The following is a 20395-nucleotide window of genomic DNA, read 5'->3' as shown; positions in this document are numbered from 1 at the left end:
GACTCCTCAGGACTAAGACGTCAATACCAATTAAAGTCTGTCTCCTAATTAGGAGAGAATCAGGTCCATCAGTTGTGGCTGATGACGAAGATGGTAAGACTCAGTGTATCACGTAACTAATGATGGTCCTCTGTACTTCTGCTGAGAGAATAGTGTATCACTTTTTCTTGACCAGAATTACTTCTAAAAGATCTGAGAATATTGTCTTAACTTGAAGAAACTTAAGTATGATTACACTATCACTCACTCTTGGGCGGCCGGCCAACTGCGCAGCACAGTGCCTCCGTCGTCAGCCGGCCTGGCAACAGGAGCCGCCAGTGTCTTACTAATGCCACAAGCAGTGCAAGGCAGTGAGAGGTGACTCAGGCGGTGCCACAAGCAGTGCAAGGCAGTGAGAGGTGACTCAGGCGGTGCCACAAGCAGTGCAGGGCAGTGAGAGATGACTCAGGCAGTGCCACAAGCAGTGCAGGGCAGTGAGAGATGACTCAGGCAGTGCCACAAGCAGTGCAGGGCAGTGAGAGGTGACTCAGGCAGGTGCCACAAGCAGTGCAAGGCAGTGAGAGGTGACTCAGGCGGTGCCAGCCTTAGCATATCTGCCAAAGGATCTTCACAGAAAAACTCAGAGTCTTCCTCATATTACCTGCAGGATAGTAAGAGAGAAATACCTAAAAACGTCAAGGGGGAAGATTTTTACCTTGGTTGAGAGTTTGAGACGAAGTAAGACGTGTACTGAAGGTTCCATGCCAACCACTTGATGAAAACATGGAACAGCGACATCACCTGAAGTATGCACCATAACTCAACTCTACCAAGACTCAAGGAATCATACAATGCTGATGACACGGAGAAAACGATGGAAATGACTGAAGCTCAAGGTAGTTTCTTTATGCACAAGTTAGATTTGATTATTAGGAATGTCATTAGTTAACGAGCAAAGTCTTTATTCTCCGTACATTTTGAATTGCTATATCCACTGGGGTCAGTATCATCAGGATGAGCGCGTTCAAAAAGGTTATTCTCATTGCTAATTGAGAGAGAGAGAGAGAGAGAGAGAGAGAGAGAGAGAGAGAGAGAGAGAGAGAGAGAGAGAGAGAGAGAGAGAGAGAGAGAGAGAGAGAGAGAGAGAGAGATCGTAATACTGTTGTGTTCTGAGCACATCCCTCCTTTATATGCTGACCTTATATGCTGACCGGGTCTATATAAGAGTGTGACATCTTCCCCGAAACTGACAGGGTTTTGGCAGCAAACCTCATCAGAAATGTACGTAACTCTTTCTAACTTGGAATAACATGGGTGAAAGATTTTCAGAGATCAAATGGAGAAGTGATGGGTATGGATCTTGGTAAGAAAAACATTCCTCAGAAGAGCAAAGAGATGTATGATGCCACCCGAGGGAGAGGAAGGCGTTAAGGACGATACGCAACGAGTTCGTCAGCTTTTGTTGTGTTGGAGTCTCGTTACTGGCGACCAAGAGACCAATGCTCGACTTGTCTACAGTTCTTTGTGTGTGTGTGTGTGTGTGTGTGTGTGTGTGTGTGTGTGTGTGTGTGTGTGTGTGTGTGTGTGCGTGTGTAACCTGGTTATAACAACATTGATCGTCGTCATCATGGTTATCATGTTCGAGGTCATCATCATCATCATCATCATCATCATCATCATCATCTTATCCTGACAACTTTGCTCTTATAATGTAGCTTTAGTGAAATTGTAGTTTTTTTTTCTTTTTACCTTTGGCGAGTCAACAGAGCTTGTCAGAGCTTGTATGTTCTTGTTGTTCCATTTTTTTCTAGTAGTAATTACTGCAAGTACATCTTATTTGCATACCTGAGCCTCTATTTATCCACGGAACGTTGGCTGACTTGAATGCTGTCTCGTGGCGCGCCCATGTGATCCTTCACTGATTACTTTCCGCCAATCAGGAACGTGCGTGTCATGGCTGGAGGCTTAGGTTTTGCTATATAGAATAACACATCCGTGATCTCCTGGTCCATCTTTTGTCTCCAGTGGCAACTTCTTGTCTCATGTTGCTCACCTTCTTGGTCTTGTCTCCCGGCAGGTGGCAGCGTGGGCGTGCATGGGCGTGGCGGCGACGGCGGAGGAGTGCCTCTCGTGTCGGTCGGCCGCATGCAGGAAGGTGACGGGTCTGTTCACGAGGCCCACCTTACCCGTTGGGTACAACCTGATCGCACGGGTGCCTCCCCAGGCCTGCAACCTCACCATTACCGAACTCCGGCCCTCCCCGAACTACCTAGGTCAGTGCCTCTCCCCGGCAACTCCCTCCTCCTCCTCTTCGTCCTCCACACTCACACGCCTCACACACTTCGTTGCTACGCATGTCAGCCCCTCACTCTTCACATGCTAACCTTAGCTCACGCGTCATCTTACATACTCCATATTTTCACTACGTGATTTGCCTGTACATGCTGTATTCTGGTTTTGTGTGCATCACTTGTGCCCACTTCACATCTGCGAACTTCACTTGCACCTCATCAACGCCTGTTCACCTTCATACACATCAAATCACACATTGCATTTTTTCTCTTCTGTGTTGTGACTCTCCTAAACATTTAACATTAAAAGCTCTGCACCTCCATGTGCCTCTCTTTGCAGCTTTCATTCACCTCACCTTTCCACACTTCACCTCTAAACATTTATACACTTCAACTCACTTCCACTCTACTAATATCATCCTAGGGTTTCATGGCTACACACTTTACATCAATGCCTTCACTTCATGATGAAATGCATGGATCACTTCCACATGGTCCACTTCACTTCCACAAGCTGTACCTCACCTCCACATACTTCTTGCACAAACTTCACCTCACCTCCACTTGCTACACCCCCACATACTCCACTTATATCCGCAAGCTTCACATCACTGCCACGTTTCACCCCATCTTCACATGGCCACACTACACCTTAACAGTCTTCACCCTGTGCTTCATTTCAACACATGTTTTACTTCAATTCATCTCTAAGCATCACCTCATTATGCTCCATATCAACTACACGTTTCACTTCAGCTCACATGCCTCACTTCACCCTCTGAAGCTTCACCCCATCTCCACTTGCATCTCACCTATACGTTTCGTCTTAGTTTCATTTGTTTTACCTCTTTTGTGGCTTCCCATTACATTTCGCTTGGCCTCGTCTCCACAAGTTTCACCTCTTTAGATTACAGTTCACCTTTTATACGCATCACTTCACTTGCTCTGCACTCTAAATTCACATTTGTTTCAGGTTTAAATTGGTATATTCTATCTTAGCTCCACCTGCTTCTTCTTCTCGTTTCTGAACCCTTCATATCCAGACGTATCACCACATTTCCAAGTGATCTACACCAGGGAATAATTCATACTACAGCCACGTCCTCAGATTAGCCTCTATTTCCTCACTCGAATAACACAGATTTTGTGACTACACGCTCCAGCTCACTTCCAGTGAATCATCAAGTACATCATACTTTCAGGAGCAAAACATTTCGAGAGATTGAATGATCCTGACAACTGTAGTAGCTTCTGCAGTGTCCCACTGTCTGTAGCTCCTGTCTGACACACAGTGCCACATCCTGTCTGTATCTCGTGCCTGTACCAACAACGCTAAACCCTGTCATCAGCTCCTACCTCTGCCACAGTACCACATCCTGTCTGCAGCTTTAGTTTGTACCACACTGTCACACCCTGTCTGTAACTTTTGCCTCTAGCTGTACCACAGTGCCACAACCTTTCCGTAGCTCCATCCTATACCGCAGTGCCACAATCGTCTATAGCTCCTGTTTATACCACAGTGCCACGACCTGTCTATAACTATTGCCAGTACCATTTCCAGACCCTATCCATAGCTCCTGTCTATACTCCAGTACCACACCCTTTTTGTTGTTCCGTCTGTTACTACAGTGCCACTCCCTGCAGTTTCTGCCTATACCACAGTGCCACAACCTGTATATAGCTCCTACCATTACCACAGTGCCACATTAGCTCTATATTGTACTACAGTTGACGACGTCCAGTAGAGAACACTGACTAAAATACATCTCCCGCTACAGGTTAGTCATAAGAGAGTTAAGGATCGTGCAGGGTTGGATTGGCCTACAACCAGACCAAGACTTTACAATGTAAAGAATAATAGATCATAGAGATAAGGTCAGCCGCACAAAATGCACAGTAATGATACATAGACACAATACAATACAGAAAAAAGTGTGACAGAAACGCTATTCAGTTAACAGTCTAGAATCACAAGAAAGATGTAAGCAATTCCACACAATTTAGAGTGACCATTCATTGATAAAAATATTTCTAAGTTAAGAAGGAACGTGAATTTGAAGAGAGCAAACCACGAATATGAATTTCGTTGAAAATGTCGTTGAATTCAAGGTATTTTTTCATATATATATATATATATATATATATATATATATATATATATATATATATATATATATATATATATATATATATATATATATATATTGGAAAGGATCACAATTTTGCGCGTGATCAAGATATTCCTATGAGTCCACGGGGAAAATGAAACACGAAAAGTTCCCAAGTGCACTTTCCTGTAATAATCACATCATCAAGGGAGACACAAGAGAGAAATATAACAGCCAGTTGATATACATCGAAGAGACGAAGCTAGGAAGCCATTTGGTAAACATGTTTCATTTCACTGGGAAATGAAGCACGATTAGTAATAATCACATCATCAGGTGGAGATACAGGAAAGAAATATAACTCAGTTGATATACAACGAAGAGACGTAGCTAGAACGCCATTTGGTAAACATGCGATTGTCCAAGACAGACAACGAGCGTATCATACACATATTATGTGGAAAAGAAGGGGAATTGTTTACAAATTCAGACAACGCGCGTATCGTAAACATATTTTGTGGAAAAGAAGGGGAATTGTTTACAAATTCAATCAAAAATAAAGCTATCCAATTTGTATAGACCTTTACTAATATCAAGGTCATAATTCTTTGTGTATCTAATAAAAGAAGATTCCATGATATTTCTCGTGGTACTGGAGTTAGAGTTAATAACTGAGATGGCATTACTCCAGTCAATACAATGATCATAGTTTTTAACGTGATTAAACAAGGCATTTGATTCTTGTCCTGTTCTTATGTTATATTTATGTTGCTTAAATCTAACAAAAGGATCCTTACCAGTCTGTCCATCATAAAACTTATCACAATTTCTACATGGCACTTTAAAGATGCATCCATGAGAATTTTCTGGTGAGTTCCTGATTAAGATATTCTTTATAGTTTTATTGTTGCTGAAGGCAACATTTACATTAAAGGATTTAAGCAACATGGGTAATGTAAAGTTATTATTTAAAGGGAGAACTAAAAGATTGTTGGTATCAATGGGAGGTTTGAGTTCGGCACAATGAAATGATTTCTCTGCTAACTTAAGGGATTTAGCAATGAAAGATCCAATAGAATATATCTTCTCAAACTCATCATCAATAAACTTCCACATATGTATATATGAATATATGTATATACATACACGTCCACATATACACATATACATACCTATACATCTCAACGTATACATATATATACACACACAGACATATACATATATACACATGTACATAATTCATTCTGTCTGCCTTTATTCATTCTCGTTGCCACCCCACTCATATGAAATGACAAACGCCTCCCCTCGCATGTGCGCGAGGTAGCGCAAGGAAAAGACAACGAAGGCCACATTTACTCACACTCAGTCTCTAGCTGTCATGTATAATGCACCGAAACCACAGCTCCTTTTCCACATCCATGGTTTACTCAGACGCTTCACATGCCCTGGTTCAATCCATTGACAGCACGTCGACCCAGGTATACCACATCGTTCCAATTCACTCTATTCCTCGCACGACTTTCACCCTCCTGCAAGCTCAGGCCCCGATCGCTCAGAATCTTTTTCACTCCATCTTTCCACCTCCAATTTGGTCTCCCACTTCTCCTCGTTCCCTCCACCTCTGACACATATGTCCTCTTTGTCAATCTTTCCTCACTCATTTTCTCCATGTGACCAAACCATTTCAAAACACTCTCTTCTGCTCTCTCAACCATACTCTTTTTATTTCCACACATCTCTCTTACCCTTTCATTAATTACTTGATCAAACCACCTCACGCCACATATTGTCTTCAAATATCTCATTTCCAACACATCCACCCTCCTCCGCACAACTCTATCTATATCCCACGCTTTGCAACCATATAACATTTCCTCCAAACATACCCATTTTTGCTTTCTAAGATAACGTTCTCGACTCCCATACATTTTTCAACACTCCCATCACTTTCGCCCCTTCCCAACACTGTGATTCACTTCCGCCTCCATGGTTCCATCTGCTGCCAAATCCACTTCCAGATATCTAAAACACTTCACTTCCTCCAGTTTTTCTCCATTCAAACTTACCTCCCAACTGACTTGTCCCTCAACCCTACTGTACCTAATAACCTTGCTCTTATTCACATTTACTCTCAGCTTTCTTCTTTCACACACTTTACCAAACTCGTCATCAGGTTCTGAAGTTTCTCACCCGAATCAGCCACCAGCGCTATATCATCAGCAAACAACAACTGACTCACTTCCCAAGCTCTCTCATCCACAACAGACTGCATACTTGGCCCCCTTTCCAAAACTCTTGCATTCACCTCCCTAACAACCCTATCCATAAACAAATTACACAACCATAGAGACATCACACACCCCTGCCGCAAACCAACATTCACTAAGAACCAATCACTTTCCTCTTTTCCTTCTCGTACACATGCCTTACATCCTCGATAAAAACTTTTCACTGCTTCTAACAACTTGCCTCCCACACCATATATTCTTAGTACCTTCCACAGAGCATCTCTATCCACTCTATCATATGCCTTCTCCAGATGCGTAATTTTTTTTTTCTTTTTTTTTTTTTTGCTTTGTCGCTGTCTCCCGCGTTTGCGAGGTAGCGCAAGGAAACAGACGAAAGAAATGGCCCAACCCACCCCCATACACATGTATATACATACGTCCACACACGCAAATATACATACCTACACAGCTTTCCATGGTTTACCCCAAACGCTTCACATGCCCTGATTCAATCAACTGACAGCACGTCAACCCCGGTATACCACATAGCTCCAATTCACTCTATTCCTTGCCCTCCTTTCACCCTCCTGCATGTTCAGGCCCCGATCACACAAAATCTTTTCCACCCTTTTTTCCACCCCTTTTTGGGTCCCCACTTCCCCTCGTTCCCTCCACCTCCGACACATACATCCTTTTGGGTCAATCTCCCCTTTCACCATTCTTTTCCATGTCCCAGACCATTTAAAAAACCCCTTTTCTTCTCAACCCCGCTCTTTTTATTTCACGGGTCTCTCTTCCCTTAAAGTTTTCTAACTCGTCAAACCACCCCACACCACAATTTTCCTCAAAAATATCATTTCCCCGCCCAAACCCCCCTTTCCCCCTTCCCCGCGAAAAACCCTAAACCATACCCCATCCTCGCCCCAAAAACCCTAAAAACAATTTTTTGGAAAACCCTATTCCCTTTAAACATACCCCTTTTTTTTTCTTTCCGAGATTGTTCTCGACTTCCAACATTCCTTTAAGGGTCCCCGAATTTTCCCCCCCCCTCCCCCACCCAAAGATCCCCTTCCCTTTTTTTATGGTTTTTCCCTTTCCCCTGCCAGATCCCCTCCCCTTTTCTAAAATTTTACTTTTCCCCCATTTTTTTTCCATTCAAACTTACCCTTCCCCAAATTTACTGGGCCCTCAAAAAAACAATGAAACCCAATAACCTTTCCTTATTCATTTTCTCTAACTTTCTTTTTTTCCCCAACCCAAAATTTAAACCCAAAATCAGTCCCCCCAGCTTCTCCCCGTTTCCACATGAATCGCCCCACGCTGTTTTCCCCGAAACAACTGACCTTACTTTTCCCAAAACCCTCTCATCCCCAACAGGGCTTTATTTTTGCCCCCTTTCCCAAAAATTTGCATTCACCTCCCTAACAACCCCACCCCTAAAAAAAATTAAACAACCAAATTTAAACTTTCCCAAAAAAAACCAAAAACCCCCCACAAAACCTAATTTCCGTAAACCCAACACTTTCCCTCTTCCTACACTACCAAACCTTTAAAAGCTAAAAATTTTTCCCTTTTCTTTTTAAAATTTCCCCCCCCATAATTCTTTAAAAAAAACCCTTTTCCCCAACATCCCCTACAAATTTCCAAAATATTCCCTTTTACAAATAAAAAAATCTAATCAAATTCCCTTTCCTTTTTTTTAAATATTTCTCACAAAACATTCTTCAAACAAACACCTGTTCCCCAAACAACCCTACCCCCTTTAATACACCCTTTCTTTCCCCCAAATTTAGGCCCTGTTTCATTTCCCCTTTACCCTTTTCAATCAAACCCCTCCCATATAAAAATTTTTCCCAAGGGAAAACCCTCAAATTATACCCTTTTGGAATTTTTTGGGACTCACTTTTATCCCCCCCTTTTGGGCCCTTTTTCTGGGGCCCCCCAAACAAATTCCCCCAATCCTCAGGGGACCTTTACCATTATCATTTCAAAATTAAAATACCCTTTTCCCAAACCCGTCAACAATAAACACCCCCACCCCCCCTTTTTTTTTAAATTTCCCTGCCAAACAACCCTAAACCCGCTGCCTTGCCGGGTTTCTTTTTCCCAAACTTTTTTCCCACCCCTTTCTGTTTTACCAAATCATTTTCCCTAAAACCCCTTATTCCTGGGGCCCCCTCAACAAAAAAAACCCATTTTTAACAAAAAAACTTCAAAAAATACTCCCCTCCCCACTTAAAAAATTCTTGTTACCAAAACCCCCCCCCAATTAGCCCCCTTCACCCGAAGTTCCCATTTGGGGCCCTTTTCTTAAAGCACTTTATTTACCTTCCCTTTCCCAAACATTTTTTTTCTCCCAAAATTTTTAAAGATAACTTTTTCCCCCAAAACCCCCATTTGGGCCCCCTTTTTTCTTCATTTACCCTCTGCCTCTTTTTTTTTATTTCATTCCCCCTCAATTTTCTTTTTTTTCCCCCGCAAAAAGCCAAAAACCAAAGCCTCTCTCTTCTTCCCTTTTACTTTAAAAATTTTCCCTTTTTCATCCCACCACCCCACTAATTTCTAATCCCCCCACCCCCCACGCTTCTCATTCCAAAAAAACATCTTTTTGCCAAAAAAATTTATGATTCCCCCCAAAACCTCCCAAACCCCCCCACCCTCCCCTTCCTTTTACTTTCCTTTTTTCTCAAAATTTTTCCATTCTGTACTCAGTCTCTATCCTGGTACTTCCTCACCAATTCAATCGCCTCCCAAGCTCACGTTACTCTCACCACCCCTGCCTTCACAATCACCCCAACATTCACTCTTTCTGTTCGGAAAAACCCAAACAAATCTTCACCTACCTCCACAAAAGATAAAGATCAGTAACATCTCGTCCAGTTGCACCTCTCAGCACATTAACATCCTAAATTCCTCTTTCGCGCGCCTGTCAATTAACACGTAAATCCAATAACGCCTCTGGCCAGTCTATATATATAAAAATATAATATATTATATATATATATATAATATAGAATATATATTATAAATTAATATAAATATATATATATATATCAAAAATTTTATATGTGTGTGGCAGTTATGGGGATCTGCAGAAGCATATGATAGCGATGACAAGATGCTTGTGAAAGTATGAAGAGGTATAGGTGTGGTGAGGTATGTTTGCTGAGAAAGCAGTGAAAACTTTTACGTTTAACGAGGATTGGTGTATACCAGTAGGAAGGGAGGAAAGTGGATTGGGTTCTCAAGTCAATATCAGTTGCAACAAGTGGTGATGAGGTCACCATGATTTGGTTTAATTTTTGTTTATATGGATGGGTGGTTTAGGGGAGGTGAATGCAAGATTTTTGGAGAGAGGGGGCAAAGTATGCATCTGTTGGTGGAATGAGATAGCGTTGGGAAGTGAGTCAGTTCTTGTTCGCTGAGATACACAGGCCGATTCATAAGTTAAGAAACGCAGAAGCTGGTTTTTTGAAGTTGTGGTAAAGCGTGTGAAAGAAGAAGTTAAGATAAAATGTGAATAAGAGCAAGGTTAATTAGTTCAGTAGGTTGAGGGTCCATTATATATAGATAAATATAAAAATATAAAAATATTTTTATAGTTTTATATTTATGTGGTTGCTTCGGCGCTGTCTCCCCAGCGTCGGGCGAGGTAGCGGCAAGGAAACAGACGATTGAAATGGCCCACCCACCCCCCCATAACACATGAAGATCAATACACTCCCACACTCCAAATAATTTGCATACCATAACATCTCATGTACACAGATATATACACACTCAGACATATACATATAAACACTTGCACAACATTTCCCCTCTGGCGGCCTATATTCCTTCCCCCAGCGCCACACTGATGTTCGCCACAAGTATGGAATAACATCCCCCTCACCCTCATGTTGCGGGGTAGTAGCCGCTAGGAAAAGGACAACAAAGCCCCATTCGTTCACACTCAGCTCGACCTGTCATGTAATAATGCTCAAAACCACACAGCTTCTGCTTCTCCGTTTTTCCACAAATCCAGGCTCCCACATAACCTTTCAATGGTTTAACACCCCACCTTCACTGCACTGTTCAATCCACTGGAACACGTCGACCGCCGTATAACACATCGTTCCAATTCACATCTATTCCTTGCCCGCCTTTTCACCCGCCTGCATGTCAGGCCCCCGATCACTAAAAAAAACTTTTTCACCTCCACTTCCACATCCAATTTGGTCGTCCCACTTTCTCGCTATTTCCCTTCCACCTCTCTGACACATAAATATCCATGTCAATTTTCCTCACTCATTCTCCATCCATGTGAACCAAAACCATTTCAGACACACCCTCTTCTCGCTCTAAAACCACACTCTTTTTAATTACCTACACATCCTCGTACCGCTATATTGACGGTACTCTCGAAAATCAACAATAAACCACCTCACACCAATATTGTCCTCAAAACAAACTCATTTCAGCAGCACAAGATTCCACCCTCCTCCGCACAACTCTATCCATAGCCCATTCCTCGCAACCCATACAACATTGTTTGGACACCACATCTTCAAAACATAACCCCATTTTTGCTTTCCAAGATAATGTTCCACGACTTCCTACACATTCTTCAAGGCTCCCAGAATTTTCGCCCCCTCCCCCACCCAATGATCCACTTCCGCTTTCATGGTTCCATCCGCTGCCAGATGCACTCCCAGATATCTAAAACTCTTTACTTCCTCCAGTTTTTCTCCATTCAAACTTACCTCCCAATTGACTTGACCCTCAACACAACTGTACCTAATAACCTTGCTCTTATTCACATTTACTCTTAACTTTCTTCTTTCACACACTTTACCAAACTCAGTCACCAGCTTCTGCAGTTTCTCACATGAATCTGCCACCAGCGCTGTATTATCAGCGAACAACAACTGACTCACTTCCCAAGCTCTCTCATCCCCAACAGACTTCATACTTGCCCCTCTTTCCAAAACTCTTGCATTCACCTCCCTAACAACCCCATCCATAAACAAATTAAACAACCAAACATGCCTTACATCCTCGATAAAAACTTTTCACTGCTTCTAACAACTTGCCTCCCACACCATATATTCTTAAAACCTTCCACAGAGCATGTCTATCAACTCTATCATATGCCTTCTCCAGATCCATAAATGCTACATACAAATCCATTTGCTTTTCTAAGTATTTCTCACATACATTCTTCAAAGCAAACACCTGATCCACACATCCTCTACCACTTCTGAAACCACACTGCTCTTGGTAGAGGATGATAAATAAATACTACATGCAAATTCATTTGCTTTTCTAAGAATTTCTCACATACATTCTTCAAAGCAAACACCTGATCCACACATCCTCTACCACTTCTAATACTACACTGCTGTTCCCCAAACTGATGCTCTGTACATGCCATCACCCTCTCAATCAATACCCTCTCATATAAATTCCCAAGAATACTCAACAAATTTATACCTTTGTAATTTGAGCACTCACTTTTATCCCCTTTGCCTTTGTGCAGTGGCCCCATGCTAGCATTCGCCAGTCCTCAGGCACTTCACCATGAGTCATACATACATTAAATAACCTTATCAACCAGTCAACAATACACTCACCCCTTTTCTTAATAAATCCTCTGCAATCCCATCCAAACCCGCTGCCTTGCCGGCTTTCATCTTCCGCAAATCTTTTACTACCTCTTATCTGTTTACCAAATCATTTTCCCTAAAACACCCTATATCTGCCACTCTATCATCAAACACATTCAACAAACCTTCAAAATACTCACTCCCACTACTTGTTATCACCTCCCCATTAGCCCCCTTCACTGATGTTCCCATTTGTTCCCTTGTCTTACGCACTTTATTTACCTCCTTCCAATACATTTCTTTATTCTCCCTAAAATTTAATGATACTCTTTCACCCCAACCCTCATTTGCCCTCTTTTTTACCTCATGACCTCCTGCCTCTTTCTTTTATACATCTCCCACTCATTTGCATTATTTTCCTGCAAAAATCATCCAAACGCCTCTCTCTTCTCTTTCACTAATAATCTTACTTCTTCATCTCACCACTCACTACCATTTCTAGTCTGCCCTTCTCCCACGCTTCTCATGCCACAAGCATCTTTTGCACAAACCATCACTGATTCCCTAAATACATCCCATTCCTCCCCCACTCCTCTTACGTCCTTTGTTCTCACCTTTTTCCATTCTGTACTCAGTCTCTCCTGGTACTTCCTCACACAAGTCTCCTTCCCAAGCACACTTACTCTCACCACTCTCTTCACCCCAACATTCTCTCTTCTTTTCTGAAAACCTCTACAAATCTTCACCTTAGCCTCCACAAGATAATGATCAGACATCTCTCCAGTTGCACCTCTCAGTACTTTAACATCGAAAAGTCTCCCTCTCGCGCGCCTATCAATTAACACGTAATCCAATATCGCTCTCTGGCCACCTCCCCTACTTGCATACGTATACTTATGTGTATCTCTCTTTTTAAACTAGGTATTCCCAATCACCAGTCCTTTTTCAGCACAGAAATCTACAAGCTCTTCACCATTTCCATTTACAACACTGAACACCCCATGTACACCAATTGTGTCCTGAACTGCCACATTACTCCTTTGCATTCAAATCACCCATCACTATAACCCGGTCTCGTGCATCAAAACTACTAACACACTCACTCAGCTGCTCCCAAAACACTTGCTCTCATGATCTTTCTTCTCATTCCCAAGTGCATATGCACCAATAATCACTCATCTCTCTCCATCCACTTTCAGTTTTACCCATATCACTCTAGAGTTTACTTTCTTACACTCTATCACATACTCCCACCACTCCTGTTTCAGGAGTAGTGCTACTCCTTCCCTTGCTCTTGTCCTCTCACAAACCCCTGACTTTACTCCCAAGATATTCCCAAACCATCCTTCCCCTTTATCTTTGAGCATCGTTTCACTCAGAGCCAAAACATCCAGGATCCTTTCCTTAAACATACTACTTATCTCTCCTTTTTTCTCATTCTGGTTACATCCACACACATTTAGACACCCCAGTCTGAGCCTTCAAGGAGGATGAGCACTCCCTGCGTGACTCCTTCTTCTGTTTCCCCTTTTAGAATGTTAAAATATAAGTAGAGGAGGGTTTTTAGCCCCCCCCTCCCACTCCCGTCTGTTTTAGTCTCCTTCTACATATTCATATACATATACATATACACATACATATACATGCATATACATACACGTACACAGACATACACATATACGCACATGTACATATGCATACTTGCCTCAAATCAATTCCCGGCGCAATTCACCCCCCCCCCCCCCCCCAAGGAAAGAGCATCGCTACCCCCTGCTTCAGCAAGGTAGTGCCAGGAAAGCAGACAAAAGAGCGACATTCGTTCACACTCGGTCTCTAGCTGTCATGTGTAATGCACCGAAACTTCAGCTCCCTATCCACGACCAGGCCCACAGACCTTTCCATGGTTTACCCCAGACGTTTCACATGCCCTGGTTCAGTTCATTCACAGCACATTGACCCCGGTACACTACATCGTTCCAATTCTTTCTATTCTTAGCACGTCTGTCACCCTGCTGTATTTTCAGGCCCCGATCACTCAAAATCATTTTCACTTTATCCTTTCACCTCCAATATGGTCTTCCGCTTCATCTTGTTCCCTCCACTTCAGGCGCATATATATATCCTCTTTGTCAACCTATCCTCACTCATTCTCTCCATATGCCCAAACCATTTCAACACACCCTCTTCTGCTCTCTCAACCACACTCTTTTTATTACCACACATCTCTCTTACACTTTCATTACTTACTCGATCAAACCACCTCACACCGCATATTGTCCTCAAACATTTCATTTTCAACACAGCCACCCTCCTCCGTACAACCCTATCTACAGCTAATGCCTCACAACAATATGATATTGTTGAAACTGCTATTCCTTCAAACATACCCATTTTTTCTCTCTGAGATAACGTTCTCTCTTTCCAAACGTTCTTCATCGCTTCCAGAAGATTCGCCCCCCCCCTCTCTCTCTCTCTCTCTCTCACCCTGTGACTCATTTCCGCTTCTATGGTTCCATTCCCTGCTGAGTCCACTCCCAGGTATCTGAAACACTTCACTGCCTCCATTTTCCTCCATTCAAACTTACATCTCAATTTATTTGTCTCTCAACCCTGCTGAACCTAATAACCTTGCTCTTATTCATATTTACTCTCAACTTTCTCCTTCACACACTTTTCCAAACTCAGTCACCAACTTCAGCAGTTTCTCACTTGAATCAGCTACCAGTGCTGTATCATCGACGAACGGCAACTGACACTTCCCAGCCCCTCTCATCCCAAACAGACTTCATACTATCCCTCTCTCCAAAACTCTTGCATCAACCTCCCTAACCACCCTATCCCTAAACAAATTAAACAACCATGGAGACAATCATAAAACCCTTCCGCAGACCGACATTCGCTGGGAACCTGTCACTCTCCTCCCTTCCTACTCGTTCACATGCCTTAGATCCTTAAGAAGAACTTTTCACCGCTTCTACCAGCTTACCACCCACGCCATATACTCTTAAGACCTTCTACAAAGCATCTCTATCAACCCTGTCATATGCCTTCCCCAGATCGATAAATGCCGCACACAAATCCATCTGTTTTTCTGAATATCTCTCACAAATTCTTCAAAGCAAACACCTAATCCATACATCCTCTACCACTTCTGAAATCACTCTGCTCCTCGAAGGTCTGTTGCTCTGTACATGCCCTCACCCTCTCAATCAATACCCTCCCGTGCAATTATCCGGGAATATTAAACAAACTTATGCCTCTGTGATTTGAACACAGGCATTACGCCTATCCCCAGGCACTTCGCCATGATCAATACATACACTGAATATCCATACCAACCAATCTACAACACAGTCACCCCACCCCCTTTCTTAATGAATTCTTCTGCTATACCATCCAAAACCGCCGCCTAGACGGATTTGATCTTCCGCAAAGCTTTCACCGCCTCTTCTCGCTTAACCAAACCATTCTCCTTGATCCTTTCACTTCGTACACCACCCCAACCAAAACACCCTACATCTGCCACTCTGTCATCAAACACATTCAACAAACCTTCAAAATACTCACTCCATCTCCTCTTTTCATCACTATCCGTTATCAGTTCCCCTCTCGCCCCTTCACCAATGTTCCCATTTGTACTCTTGTCTTTCGCACTTTAAATATCCTCCTTCCAAAACATCTTTTATTCTCCCTAAAGTTTTATAATACTCACTCACCCCAACTCTCATTTGCCCTCTTTTTCAACCCTTGCACCTTTACCTCCTGTCTCATTCTTATATACATCTCCATGTCACTGGAACTCCTTCCTTGTAAGTATCGTCCAACGCCTTTCCTCTTTCTTTCACTAACAACCTTACTGCATCCCACCTCCAACCTTTCTCATGTCACACACACACACACACACACACACACACACACACACACACACACACACATATATATATATATATATATATATATATATATATATATATATATATATATATGGGATGTATTTAGCGAGGCAGTGATGGCTCGCGCAAAAGATTTTTGTGGCATGAGAAAGGTGGGAGGTGGGTAGATTAGAAAGGGTAGTGAGTGATGGGACAAAGAAGTAAGGTTGTTAGGGGAAAGAGAAGAGAGAGAGGCGTTTGCACGATTTTTGCAGAAAAATAGTGCAAATGATTGGGAGATGTATAAAAGAAAGGGGCAGGAGGTCAAGAGAAAGGTGCAAGAGGTAAAAAAGAGGGTAAATGAGAGTTAGGGTGAGAAAGTATCATTAAATTTTAGGGAGAATAAAAAGATATTTTGGAAGGAGGTAAATAAAGTGCGTAAGACAAGGGAATAAATGGGAACATCGGTGAAGGGTCAAATGGGGAGGTAATAACAAGTAGTGGTGAAGTGAGGAGATTGAGTGAGTATTTTGAAGATTTGTTGAATGTGTTTGATGATAGAGTGGCAGATATAGGGTGTTTTGGTCGAGGTGGTTTGCTAAGTGAGAGGGTCAGGGAGAATGATTTGGTAAACAGAGAAGAGGTAGTGAAAGCTTTACGAATGATGAAAGCCGGTAAGGCGGCGGGTTTAGATGGTATTGCAGTAGAATTTATAAAAAGGGAGTGACTGTGTTGTTGACTGGTTGGTAAGGATATTCAATGTATGTATGGTTCATAGTGAAGTGCCTGAGGATTCGCGGAATGCTTGCATATTACCAATGTACAAAGGCAAAGGGAGTAAATGTAGGTGTTCAAATTACAGAGGTATAAGTTTGTTCACTATTCCTGGGAAATTATATGGGAGGGTATAGACTGAGAGGGTAAAGGCATGTACAGAGCATAAGATTGGTGAAAAGCAGTGTGGTTACAGAGGTGGTAGAGGATGTGTTGATCACGTGTTTGCTTTGAAGAATGTATGTGAGTAATACTTAGAAAAACAGATGGATTTGTATGTGGCATTTATGGATCTGCAGAAGGCATATGATAGCGATGATAGAGATGCTTTGTGGAAGGTATTAAGAGTATATGGTGTGGGAGGTAAGTTGCTAGAAGCAGTGAAAAGCTTTTGCCAGGAATGTGTACCAGTAGGAAGAGAGGAAAGTGATTGGTTCTCAGTCAATGTCAGTTTGCGACAGTGGTGTGTGATGTCTCCATGGTTTTTTAATTTGTTTACGGATGGGGTGTTAGGGAGGTGAATGCAAGAGTTTTGGAGAGAGGGACAAGTATGCAGTCTGTTGTGGATGAAAGGGCTTAGGAAGTGAGTCAGTTCTTGTTCGCTGATGATACAGCGCTAGTGGCTGATTCGTGTGAGAAACTGCAAAGGTTTGTGACTATGTTTGGTAAAGTGTGTGAAAGAAGAAAGTTGAGAATGAATGTGAATAGGAGCAAGGTTATTAGGTTCAGTAGGGTTGAGGGACAAGTTAATTGGGAAGTAAGAATGAATTGAGAAAAACTGGAGGAAGTGAAGTATTTTAGATATCTGGAGTGGATGTAGCTCCGGATGGAATCATGGAAGCGGGAGTAAGTCACAGTGTAGGAGAAGGGGCGAATGTTCTGGGAGCGCTGAAGAATGTGTGGAAGGCGAGAACGTTATCTCGGAGAGGGAAAATGGGTATGTTTGAAGTAATATTGGTTCCAACAATGTTATATGGTTGTGAGGTATAGGCCATAGATAGGGTTGTGCGGAGGAGGATGTATGTGTTGGAAATTAAATGTTTGAGGACAGTATGTAGTGTGAGGTGGTTTGATCGAGTGAGTAATGAAAGGGTAAGAGAGGTGTGGTAATAGAAAGAGTGTGGTTGAGAGAGCAGAAGAGGGTGTGTTGAAATGGTTTGGTCTCATGAAGAGAATGAATGAGGAAAGATTGACAAAGAGGATATATGTGTCAGAGGTAGAGGGAAAGACGACAAGCGGGAGACCAAATTGGAGGCGGAAGGATGGAGTGAAAAATATTTTGAGCGATCGGGGCCTGTACATATAGGAGGGTGAAAGGCGTCCAAGGAATGGAGTAAATTGGAACGATGTGGTATACCGGGATGGAAGTGCCATCAATGGATTGAACCAGGGCATGTAAAGCGTATGGGGTAAACCATGAGGAAAGGAAGCTGTGGTTTCGGTGTATCACACATGACAGCTAGAGACTGACTGTGAACGAATGTGAATTTTTTTTGTCTTTTCCTATCACTACCTCGCGGGGGTGCTATTTCATGTGTGATGGGTGGCGACGACAATGGATGAAGGCAGCAATACGAATATGCACATGTGTATATATGTATATGTCTGTATATGTATGTATGTATACGTTGAAATGTATAGGTATGTTTATGTGTGTGTGTGGGCGTTTATGTAAATACATGTGTATGTGAGTGGGTTGGGCCATTCTTTCATCTGTTTCCTTGAGCCACCTCGTTAACGCGGGAGACGGCGATTAAGTATGATTATATATATATATATATATATATATATATATGTATATATATATATATATATATATATATATATATATATATATATATATATATATATATATATATATATATATATATATTTACTTATATATTTATTTATTTTGCTTTGGCGTTGTCTCCCGCGTTTGCAAGGTAGCGCAAGGAAACACACGAAAGAAATGGCCCAACCCACCCCCATACACATGTATATACATACACGTCCACACACGCAAATATACATACCTATACATCTCAAGGTACACATATAAATACACACAGACACATACATATATACCCATGCACACAATTCACAGTGTCTGCCTTTATTCATTCCCATCGCCACCTCGCCACACGTGGAATACCATCCCCCTCCCCCCTCATGTGTACGAGGTATCGCTAGGAAAAGACAACAAAGGCCCCATTCGTTCACACTCAGTCTCTAGCTGTCATGCAATAATGCCCGAAACCGCAGCTCCCTTTCCACATCCAGGCAACACAGAACTTTCCATGCTTTACCCCAGACGCTTCACATGCCCTGATTCAATCCACTGACAGCACGTCAACCCCGGTATACCACATCGATCCAATTCACTCTATTCCTTGCCCTCCTTTCACCCTCCTGCAAGTTCAGGCCCCGATCACACAAAATCTTTTTCACTCCATCTTTCCACCTCCAATTTGGTCTCCCACTTCTCCTCGTTCCCTCCACCTCCGACACATATATCCTCTTGGTCAATCTTTCCTCATTCATTCTCTCCATGTGCCCAAACCATTTCAAAACACCCTCTTCTGCTCTCTCAACCACGCTCTTTTTATTTCCACTCATCTCTCTTACCCTTACGTTACTTACTCGATCAAACCACCTCACACCACATATTGTCCTCAAACATCTCATTTCCAGCACATCCATCCTCCTGCGCACAACTCTATCCATAGCCCACGCCTCGAAACCATACAACATTGTTGGAACCACTATTCCTTCAAACATACCCATTTTTGCTTTCCGAGATAATGTTCTCGACTTCCACACATTCATCAAGGCTCCCAGGATTTTCGCCCCCTCCCCCACCCTATGATTCACTTCCGCTTCCATGGTTCCATCCGCTGCCAGATCCACTCCCAGATATCTAAAACACTTTACTTCCTCCAGTTTTTCTCCATTCAAACTTACCTCCCAATTGACTTGACCCTCAACCCTACTGTACCTAATAACCTTGCTCTTATTTACATTTACTCTTAACTTTCTTCTTTCACACACTTTACCAAACTCAGTCACCAGCTTCTCCAGTTTCTCACATGAATCAGCCACCAGCGCTGTATCATCAGCGAACAACAACTGACTCACTTCCCAAGCTCTCTCATCCCCAACAGACTTCATACTTGCCCCCTTTTCCGAAACTCTTGCATTCACCTCCCTAACAACCCCATCCATAAACAAATCAAACAACCATGGAGACATCACACACCCCTGCCGCAAACCTACATTCACTGAGAACCAATCACTTTCCTCTCTTCCTACACGTACACATGCCTTACATCCTCGATAAAAACTTTTCAGTGCTTCTAACAATTTGCCTCCCACACCATATATTCTTAATACCTTCCACAGAGCATCTCTATCAACTCTATCATATACCTTCTCCAGATCCATAAATGCTACATACAAATCCATTTCCTTTTCTAAGTATTTCTCACATACATTCTTCAAAGCAAACACCTGATCCACACATCCTCTACCACTTCTGAAACCACACTGCTCTTCCCCAATCTGATGCTCTGTACATGC

The 20395-nt window shown here is 42.5% G+C and overlaps 1 protein-coding gene across 1 annotated transcript in view; it reads left to right on the top strand.

Moving 5' to 3' along the window:
* Positions 1–20395, top strand: part of LOC139755945 (ADAMTS-like protein 4) — a 300564-nt gene that overhangs the window by 221542 nt on the left and 58627 nt on the right. The window contains exon 2 of the mRNA XM_071674735.1: positions 2057–2252. Coding sequence (XP_071530836.1) covers positions 2057–2252 — 196 coding nt within the window. The remainder of the gene's footprint in view (positions 1–2056; positions 2253–20395) is intronic.

The sequence above is a fragment of the Panulirus ornatus genome, chromosome 20, assembly GCF_036320965.1.
Source record: "Panulirus ornatus isolate Po-2019 chromosome 20, ASM3632096v1, whole genome shotgun sequence".
NCBI lineage: Eukaryota > Metazoa > Arthropoda > Malacostraca > Decapoda > Palinuridae > Panulirus > Panulirus ornatus.
The sequence above is the reverse complement of the archived record's forward strand: the minus strand, read 5'-3'. Positions and strand labels throughout refer to the sequence as shown.